The following is a 10,907-nucleotide window of genomic DNA, read 5'->3' on the forward strand; positions in this document are numbered from 1 at the left end:
CATACAATTTGCCTATTAAAGTAACTATGAAAGTACCCCAGCACCATCCAGTGATGTTTGTGTACGCATCTGCATACGGAAAATCATATAAATGATTTGAAATGATGCACGTGTAATTAATATTCATTCTTACAGAGCAGGTTTGGTTAGATTACCCCGATATGTAACTGAACAACCGAGACCTCTAGTAGTTGATGATTAGTACACTACACTGTGTGTGTGTGTGTGTGGTAGAAAACGTGAAAGTTCACCATGTGAAGGGTTTTAACAGTGGAATCTGCTGCTTACTGATCGGATTTAGTTTAACATTTGCTGAATAAAATACAAAAATAAATGACCATTAAAACGATGTTTATCTTTATATTACAGCTGGGTATTTTTTTCAGTATTGTATACATAGAGGCAGTGGTGGTTCAACAGTTTAGGCTCTGGGTTACTGATCAGAAGGTCGGGGTTTCAAGCCCCAGCACTGCCAGGCTGTCACTGTTGGGCCCTTGACCAAGGCCCTTAACCCACTCTGCTCTAGGGGGCGCTGTATCATGGCTGACCCTGTGCTCTGACCACAACTTCCTAACATGCTGGGGTATGTGAAGAAAAGAATTTCACTGTGCTGTAATGTATACGTGATCAATAAAGTCTTCTTCTTCTAATGTGATCGAGTGTACAGAAATGCTAGGCAAGATTAGAAAATAAATCTAAAAAACATTTCCACATACTTTCAGTGAAATATACCAATTAGAGTTTAGACTTTAGCCATGTGAATCCGAGGCCACTTCACACACACACACACACACACACACACACACACATACAGCTATATGCTGGTCTATAAACACTGGTCAGAAGTTTGAGTAATATACTTTGGCAACTCTACCTTTAAAGAGCAAACTTTTTTTTTTTTTTTTTATACAAACATTTGATGTGTTTAAATGCTGTGAGTGTCTTTTATATCAGATGATGAGAGAAAGACTGATGTAGGTGATGCTGATAATCAAAATAAGAACTTATTTCATGTCATAAATGTATAAATCTTTCAAATGTCTCAGTAACCACGTAATGACTTAACAATAACACACCGTATATACAGTATCTCAAACGCTCCTTCACTCCTTTCTACATACGCACAATTGCTTCGTTACAACAGCAAACTATAAATACAGGCTTAAACCTAAGCGACCGTTGCCATGGTTACCATGCATCAGTAGAAGAAGAATTTTATATCATATAAAGTTTTGTCTGATTTACAAAAACCTTTGTCTGACTCTCAGCCTCCACTAGAGAGCAGCACTTAGCTGTATTTCCTCCACATGAAGAAGTCTTGTGCTCTTAAGTGTAATTCTCACTTTGGTGGCAAGAGATTAAAGAATTAAAATAATTCATCTTTATACTCCTGAATATCCTCATGAAACCCTTAAAAAAATTATATTTAAATGAATAAGACTGTTTGTTCCCGTGTGTTCATCTCCCTTTTCTTCTTCTTCTTCTTATTATGTAAGCGAAACTAATTTCTTTTACAATTTTCTTGTTGATAAAATAATATAATATAATATAATACAATATAATATATTTTTTTGAAGTAACTGTTGAGGTATTGAATGTGTTTTGAGATTATATTTAAAATAATGTGCAAAAAATAGTATAAAGGATGCAAATTTAGGATAGAAGTAAAGCATAAAAAGGATTATTAGGTTATTGAGAGTGCAATAGTTAAGTTAATTTATTTAATAATAATAATAATAATAATAATAAGGAATATAACAGATAGCAGAACGGTAGACACAGAAATTATGAGATTAAATAAAACTAAACATTAACGAATTTAAAATAAATCTAAAAAATACATTCAATCTGTAAGTCCAAGTAAACAAACAAACAAATAAATAAATAATATGCAGAATGTTGCTTAAATGAATCCATTATTGTATGAGTTACTATAAATGACTTGTTGCCATGGTTACATTCTTTTAATATCATCTTAATTTTATTTAATCAGCAAACAGGAAAATACGGCAGATGAATCCCTCCACACGGTAACCTGCAGTGGTTTAAACTCATATCAGTAGGAGACTTTCGGGAAAGTTTCCCAAAGAAGAAGAAGAAGAAGAAGAAGAAGAAGAAGAAGATGCTCATTAGGAAACTGAAGTTGCTCTTTAGAGATATAACTAAGACGTTAAGTGGAAGTGACATCACTGAGACAGGAAGTCATAGTAATCATGATGCTAACAAGTGAGGACGGTCGTAGCAGGTGACCTTTTAAGTGCAGGTGGAGTGCAGGGGTCAGTTCGGGCAGAGTTACGCCCCGGGGGTCGCCATGGTGACCATGACCTTTCCCAACAGCCCCTGCAGCCTGGGGGTGGGAAACCCCTACGCTCACATTCAGCTCTCAGAGGAAGTTCACCTTTAACTCAGCAGGAAGGCGTGTCACCGTGTGTCACTACGATTGCAAAAAACACGCTTGCTTAAAGTGAAGCACGTCACAGATGACCACCGCTGCCTGACGACAGTTGCTCTGACGACCGGAAACTTAACCTCCTCGACAAATCTGTCCTCGCAAATATAGAAGAGTCCAAACCTTTAAGAAAAACAAGCAACAACAAAAAAACTAGGACCCAGAAAAATGTAACACAAGGCCACTGTGCTGTTTTTGACCATTTTCTACTGAACATTTTCTACTGACCACATTTTGATGAACATTTTCTACTGACCATTTTCTACTGAACATTTTCCATGGAACATTTTATACCGCACATTTTCTACTTACCAGATTCTACTGAACTTTTTCTACTGAACATTTTCCACTAAACATTTTCTACTGATCACATTCTGATGAACATTTTCTACTGACCATTTTCTACTGACCAGATTCTACTGAACTTTTTCTACTGAACATTTTCCACTGACCATTTTCTACTGAACATTTTCTACTGACCACTTTCTACTGAACATTATCTACTGAACTTTTTCTACTGAACATTTTCTACCGAACATTTTCCACAACATTTCCACTGAACATTTTCTACTGACCACACTCTACTGAACTTTTTCTACTGAACATTTTCCACTGAACATTTTCTACTTACCAGATTCTACTGAACATTTTCTACTGACCATTTTCTACTGACCACATTCTACTGAACATTTTCTACTGAACAGTTTTCTACTGAACATTTTCTACTGACCATATTCTACTGAACATTTCTACTGAACATTTTCCACTGAACATTTTCTACTGATCACTTTCTACTTACCAGATTCTACTGAACTTTTTCTACTGATCATTTTCCACTGAACATTTTCTACTGAGCACATTCTACTGAACATTTTTTACTGAACATTTTCACTGAACATTTCCTACTGACCATATTCTACTGAACATTTTCCACTGACCAGTCTCTACTGACCACATTCTACTGCACATTTTCTACTTACCAGATTCTACTGAACATTTTCTACTGAACATTTTCCACTGAGCATTTTCTACTGAGCACATTCTACTGAACTTTTTCTACTGACCGTAATTTACCGAACGTTTTCTACTGAACATTTTCCACTGAACATTTTCTACTGACCACTTTCTACTGAACATTATCTACTGACCACTTTCTACTGACCATTTTCATTCCATCTTTAAAAAATCGGTCTAAAATCCGGTATTAATTTATACTCTTAGAAAAAATTGTAACTCAAGGGTTCTTTAGATAAATATCATCATCAGGATTTTTAGATTCCTAAAAAGGATCTACATGAAACCCTCCCTTCTGTTGTTAGGTTCTCCCAGAGGGACAAACGTATACAGTACCATGTGTTTTATCTCAAGTTAAAACTTAAAGTCACACACAATCCACTGCAGGTTTGATTTTTACAGATTTACACTTTTATTCAGTCTGAGGCCTGTATGGATCACAAACACACTACATTTGGTTTTTGGCAACAGATCTTGACTTTTTTTTTTCTTTTCTTTTAACAGAGATCACGTCTGTGTGAAGGATGAGGGATTAGTGAGAGTTATATTACATTAAAACAATAAAAAATGGATGATTGTGCAGAGAACACTAGCTACATGTTTATATTCAATGCAAAACAGACACAACTAGTGCAAACTGTCAAATATTTCACACAGTAAAGAGTAAAATTATACACATTCTGTACAGAATTAATTCTTTCACTAATTTCCAAAAACTATCTTTAGTGCTCAGTTTAACCCTCTGACTGACAGGTTGTCATTATATCATTTATTTATTTTATTGAGCATAAACGAGACAGTGCTGTATGAGTAATAATTGTTAGAGGATATATAATTACAGAGGATTTTAACACCAGGTGTGTTCACTCTGGTGTGTGTGTGTGTGTGTGTGTGTGTGTGTGTGCAGGACTGCTGGTGTTTGGCTCGTACACAAAATCATCTTTATCTGAGACTCACATGATTCAGTTCATTCAGTTGTGGCGAAATTGTTAAAGTTGAAGTTATTGTATCAGGGCAGATGTTTAATTGGAGGGGCAGATAATGAATAATGATTATCCAGATAATGGGGGGGGGGGGGGTAGTTAAAGGTGTTTAGATTAAAGGAGATAGCAGGGCAGTTATTTAACTGCAAGAGCTGTTATTGGACTAAAGGGGGAGTTATTGGAATCAAGGGGCATGATTAGAGCTACAGAGGCAGTTGTTGTCATTGGAATGGCAGTTATTGGAGTTAGCAGGGCAGTTATTGGAGTTAGAAGGGAACATATTGGAGTTAGCAGGGCAGTTATTGGATCAAAGGAGAAATTATTGGACAAAAGGGGCAGGTTTTGGAGTTACTGTGCAGTTAATGGAGTTTAGAGAGCAGTTACGAGAGTTACAGGGGCAGTTATTAGACAGAAGAGGCAGGTATCGGAATTACAGGGGAAGTTATTGGATGAAAAGAGTCAGTTATGGAAGTTACAGGAGTAGTTATTGAAGTTATGGGGCAGCTATTGGATGAAAAGAGGCAGGTATTGGAGTTACAGAGGCAGTTATTGGATGAAAAGAGTCAGTTATAAAAGTTAGAGGGGTAATTATGGAAGTTACGGAGCAGCTATTGGATGAAAAGAGGCAGGTAGTTATTGGAGTTTCAGGGGCAGTTACTGGATTGAAGGGGCAGTTATTTCAGTTATGGGGCAGTTAGAGTTAGAAGATAGTTATTTGATGAACAGGGCAGTTATTGTACTGCATGAGCAGTTATTGGGCTTGAGGGGCAGTTTGGGGTTTTAGAACACACCCGAACACTGGAGTCAGCTTCACACTTCCTGGTCCGGCTGTTCCACAGCGCCTCTGCTTTGCTCAGCAACGGCTCTGATTTTACCATGGTGGCACCTGGGGTCACCACAGAAATGCCCTGGGACTGGCCCATCCTGATCAGGATGTCGAGAGAACGTTTCTTCCAATCGTCCTCTGTCTCTGTTTCCTCTTCGTCTTCCTCTTCTTCTCCTGTCTCAGAACTCATATCCTGGCTCTGTCCTGAATGCTAATGTGTGATAAAAAGAGTTTTTATTTAAAAAAATAGCGTTAATAGAAAATAAAACAACACAACATAAAGCTAGTTACGGTGTAAATGAAGGTGTAGTATAAATAGCTCGTTAGCTAATCAGTAGCCATTCTAAATCAATTAGCACTCTGAAAACAAATGTGACGCTAAGTTTCAGATAATGTTAATTTATTGGACGCAAGATTTACTTTCGCTAATGATTGAGTGAGTAATTTAGCTAGCTAGCACTGACCACTATCTGCTAACTTTCCTTGTTCTACAAGATATCTGAAAGTTTTTGACCTTGAAGAGTTTCTCTGTGTTCTGGCCTAACTACTGAAAACACTAACTAGCAATAAAGGCTAACATTTGTCACCTGTGTCAGTTCATGCTTTTCACCCGGAGGCTTGGTTGTCATGGCGACAGGCTCCTTTTTGACGGACAGGTCAAGGGGTCCTTGTGAGGTCCTTTGCAGCGCCTGCTGGATGTGAGACAGCTCCAGGCGGATTTTGCGGATCTTTTGTGCCCACATGTGGTGAGAGTGGGCGTGTTCAGGGTGTAGCTCCGCCTCTTGCTCTGCACGCTGGAGCTCCTGTAGCGCTGAAGAAAGATCACACACTACCTCTCCATCCATCCCTCCATTCGTCTCTCCATCTGTGCTTCTATCCTTCTCTTCACCCGCCTCTGAGTAGTGGGCGGAGCCTCTCATGTCTGAGCAACGCTCGTCCAATCCGGTCCGACTGTTGAGACTAGAAATAAAAAGAGACCTTTTTTAAGGCCATCGACACCATTTTGATCACAGCAAAGTGTCCAAAATAAAAGACCATTTCAAAATAATTTATTGAACAAACCACGAAAGTAAAATTATGCTATTGTCTTTTATGCATGGAAAACAGCCTTTGTGCTAATTTTTTATTTTGTGACAGAATCTTGTTTTGAAATCACTGTTTTTCTAATATTTAAAAAATTGCAAAACTTTATTTTAAGGAACTCATATAAGGCATTATTTAGAAATTAAAATATGTTTAATATGTTTAAACTATACGTTGCACCTTTAAGGACAGATTTAGTTGCATTTTGTGTCAGGTTTCCAAAACTAAAATATCATGGAGTGTTTGATTTTTGGGCAATTTACACTTTACACAAAAACTCATACACTTCATGTTTGATACTACTGTAACCAGACTTCTGTTATTCCACACCTGCCCATTAGGGGACAACCACAGGTTTGTGTTTACCCTGAGTAAATAGAAGAAAAGAATGGCTTTATCAAGCACATGGTTCTCACATGGTGTGTGGTGTAAATCTCCTTATAAAGGAACTTTTGTTCACCTGCTGAAGGTAACTGAAGATTTATTTATTTAGAATTTATTTGTGTGGGAAGCTGTATGCTGATTGGCCACTGTTTAATCATTTTGTAGCTATGCCATAGCTAATAGTTAGATAAACCTGACAACATACTAACATAAGCAATCTATGATAACTAGGGGTGTAAAGATACACTCGATTCATGATACTGGCTTGACGATTCATGGTTCAATTAGTTTCTTGGAATATTATGGGAAAAAAAAGTGAATTAATTAAAATTCTGATTGGAAACACTGCTGTTTTATTTCTGAATCATAAACATTGCAAAACATTCTGCAATTCAGTTTGTATTAAACTAACTAAATCAAAAACGATGAACAGAAGTTTAATATTTTAAACAAAATGTACTACACCTTAACGTAAAAATAAAATAAATAAATACATTTATAAATCTCTGACCCGCGGGAAATGATGGATTGAAATCTAATGAGCTCTGTAGCAGGGTCTGAGGCATCGTTTTTAACTGTAAATAGAGCTCCAAAGTCGGCTAAAATGCTACTGAAGAGTTCTTTTATTAATGATTGTAACGTGATTGTGTAATCCTATAACCTATAATGCATGTCGGCCGTTGTGGTCCAGAGCTATTGGTCAGTGTGCTCTCTATACTGTATATTTTAACTTTATGGGTTGTGTAAATAGAGACCTCTTGTGTGCAAACAGTGCACATTAGATAGAGAATTAACAGAATGCTCATGTACACTCATGTAAATCGCACATTTCTATGACGTGTCACAATGTATTGTTACACCCTTAATGATAACACTGCTCTTTCCTGGCATATAGGTTTGCAGAGGAAGTCTTTCCTTTATACCTATCTGCAAATAAGGACTACTGTTGTCCAGTACAGCAGAACTATTGCATTCTTGACTATCAGTGGAAGTCATTCTAGTTCTCCAGCTGGCTACCTCACTTCTCCATCTAAAGATACCATCAAGTTAACATAGAACGTCTACGTATCGACTTAATAACCATCCGTTATCATCAACCTCATGCACCACTGGACTTCCCAGGTGAGTCCTGTCTACTTTCTTTTACAGGATAAGAACACTGACTAGCTGGCTAGTCTGTTGGTGATGAAGAAATAGCCTTTGTGTAATTTTATAAATAGGTGTTGAGTGGTGGGAATAAATACATTTACTAACACAGTTACAGTGACTAGTTCTCCATTTCTATCCACAAAGAAATGAAAGTAAGTGATCCTCCCTAAATATTATATTAAAGGTTATAGAATTGTTTCAACTGAATGAAGAAAGAGAGAAACAAACATTAAAGTAAAACAGAAATAAAGAAAGAAAACCAAAGAAAAACGTAACATGCAAAAAGAGTAAAAATAGAAAAAACCCAGAAAATAAATAAATAAATAAATAAACAGGATGTAGTAATGAAAAACTAAGGGTGAGTGGTGTCATCACTTGGCTCTCTCACCTGTTCTGTAGGAGGAGTCTGTCAATAGAAATGGGTGTGGCCTGATTGAGCAGGAACGATGGCGCTGCCTTTTTCTCTGCAGGTGCACTATGGGAGTCCAGAGAAGCCGCTGCCCTTTTCACACTTTGCTCCACCCCCCATCGGCTCTGAATCCTCTCCCCAGTGCCAGGCCCCATCTCTGGGCTCAAGCTGCCAGGCGAGCTCCAGGCTTCAGCCGAGCCTGCAGGCCGGAGTGTCGGAAACTTCCACAGGTTGAGTTTGGGGGTAATGGCGGTGGGTTTAATGGCTTTGTTGGAGTCTGATGGTGCTGTGTGCTCACACAGGAAGGGGTAATAGAAACGTGGGGGCAGTACTGAGCGGTCAGAGTGTGTGTGAGTGTGTGTGAGCTGAGCTGCTGAAGTTAGAAAAGGCAAAGAGCCGACCTGCGCTGGATTAGATGTTGTTGCCGCGCCGAGGCCAGGGTTAAGATATGAAAAGAGGTCAGAGGTCAAAGGGTAGCCAACCCCAAGCAGAGAAAGGTTAAGGGGCGGGGCATCAGGACAGTTGAGGTGCCCAGGGGGTAATGTGGGTGGGTAACAGGGCAATGACTCGGACAGGAGCAAACGCGTTTTTGAGAGACGGTAGTGACGCAGCTTTGATTCGACATCTACTGAGCGTGCTCGTAACAGCTGCTCCTCCAGGGAGAACACATCCGCCATGATAAGCTCAGCTTCCTGCTTGGCCCCGCCCCTCGGAGACACCTCTGTCTGTTCTGAGCTCTGATTGGCCGTCCCATTCGTCTCCGTTTGAGCTTCTGCGCCTTTTTCCATCTCCTGTTCATCGGTGAAGCTGAGCTGCAGGTCGTCTCCTCCCTTCTGCTCCACCTGCTCCGGCTCCTGCTCCGAACCACGACTTCCCACAATGCCCTGCTGCAGGCGGAGCTGGTCGGACGGGAGCAGGTTCCCTTTCTTATAGGGCCAGTCAGACTCGATGAGCAGCGAGAGCGAGTTCTTACACAGGCTGTACTTCATGTGGTTGTACAGGTGGGATTTCTCCATGCAGGTGAAGGGACACTGGAAACACTTGTAGTTGTAAGGTTTGCCGAAGGGACGCGGGATGTAGTGCGGCTTCTTCGGCTTACGCTCTTTATGTTTACAGCCTGAAGGTAACTTACACTCCTCCTTCGGCATGATGGAGGGAGACAGAGGATCGATCTGTGGGGGAGTGGGGGGGGGACAGAATAATAAAACAAACGGATTTAAATTCAGTTTGTTATTTTATTTGTCATGAAATCATGTGACTTCTTTAAACTGTAAGTTAAATAAGAATAAAATATTAAATTGAATAATATATAATGTGTATTTTTGCCATGGAGAATTCTGATTTATTCTGATTTGGTGTATTCGAACACAGATCCAGACAAAAAATAATACAGTTCTAAATGAGAGCAACTGAAATGTAGAATTTAATCATTTACACAGTGTTACTATTAATATTAATATATAATTTATTTATATTATTTATAGACTGCAGTGTGTGAAATAGTTTTAAAGTAACAAAGCAAAATATCAATAACATAACAATCTTAACTTTATTTAACCTCCGAGCACATTGATGGAGAGCAGATTAAAAAATAAATCTAAAATAAAAACATATTTAAAAAAAATCTAATAAAACCAAGAGAATATAAAATAAGAAATACAAATAATGCAAATTATTCTGTATATAAATAATATAATAAAACTAACAAACAAGTTAAAAAAACACCTCTTAAAACAATCAATAGAACAAGATAAAATTATTACAAATTCAGAAATAAAGTGAAAAGATTATACACTTAAACAGACACATTACATGAAAGTGATTAAAGTACAAATTTAAAACATTTTAATTGAAGGTTAATTTGTTCATAAATATTTATGCAGCTATAATAAAGTTAAACCATACATTTTATATGATGAATTAATATTTAGGTATAAAACGTTATAACTGTAATTTAAGGAAATCTTTTTATTTTTTACTAGAATATCAACAAATATTTAAACACATTACTGAACTACATATTACTTGATAATAAATCGTTTATTACATGAATTAAGGTGTTAATTAAACAAAATCATCAATAAATCATCGGTTTAACTTCTAAACCATCGCTGACTGAAGGGGAAACGGTTTGAAATAAAAGGTTTAAATGATCAAAGTGAGTGTTAAAGTGTTTAAACTTCCCGATGAACAATAAAGAAAGTTATTAGATTTCACATGAAGAAAACAAACTCAGACCAGAACCTCGTAAATAACAATAACAGCAATCGTCTAATGGTATTTAAACCTGTGTGTGTGTGTGTGTGTGTTGCCACTAGCATGTCTCAGGAGACTCTGGTCTGTTCTTCCTCTACCTGCCATCCTTCATTACTTCCAGCACACACACACACACACACACACACACACACACAGTGTCTTCTGTGTGTGTGTGTGTGTGTCTCAGGGGGCTGCACCTGTTCACTGGCTGCAGGTTTTGGTGCTGTGTTTTTTCTGCAGGACCCTCAAGGTCAGCTACGGGCTCCACATGGTGAGGGGCTCGAGGTGTGTGTGTGTGTGTGTGTGTGTTGTAATGAGGGATGACTGCCACAGGGCATCATTAGTGTAGGGAAG

General features: G+C 38.2%; 1 protein-coding gene across 1 annotated transcript; it reads right to left on the bottom strand.

Annotated features, from left to right (window-relative positions):
* Positions 1-4,010: 4,010 nt before the first annotated feature.
* prr35 (proline rich 35) lies at positions 4,011-10,043 on the bottom strand. Its single transcript, XM_053631139.1, has 3 exons — positions 8,277-10,043; positions 5,860-6,232; positions 4,011-5,483 (listed from the first exon to the last, which is right to left on the bottom strand). The coding sequence occupies exons 1-3, from the start codon at positions 9,443-9,445 to the stop codon at positions 5,178-5,180; spliced, it is 1,848 nt and encodes a 615-aa protein (XP_053487114.1). The 5' UTR covers positions 9,446-10,043; the 3' UTR covers positions 4,011-5,177.
* Between the last annotated feature and the right edge of the window lie 864 nt (positions 10,044-10,907).

The sequence above is a fragment of the Ictalurus furcatus genome, chromosome 1, assembly GCF_023375685.1.
Source record: "Ictalurus furcatus strain D&B chromosome 1, Billie_1.0, whole genome shotgun sequence".
In the NCBI taxonomy this organism is placed as follows: Eukaryota; Metazoa; Chordata; class Actinopteri; order Siluriformes; family Ictaluridae; genus Ictalurus; species Ictalurus furcatus.

What these genes read in the sequence shown, in the direction of transcription:
- prr35 (XM_053631139.1), bottom strand. Translation starts at nt 9,445, where the DNA reads ATGCCGAAGGAGGAGTGTAAGTTACCTTCAGGCTGTAAACATAAAGAG. An exon ending in AGACTCCTCCTACAGAACAG is followed by an intron (nt 6,233 to 8,276) that starts GTGAGAGAGCCA and finishes TTTTATTTCTAG; the next exon opens with TCTCAACAGTCGGACCGGAT. An exon ending in AAAAGCATGAACTGACACAG is followed by an intron (nt 5,484 to 5,859) that starts GTGACAAATGTT and finishes ATCACACATTAG; the next exon opens with CATTCAGGACAGAGCCAGGA.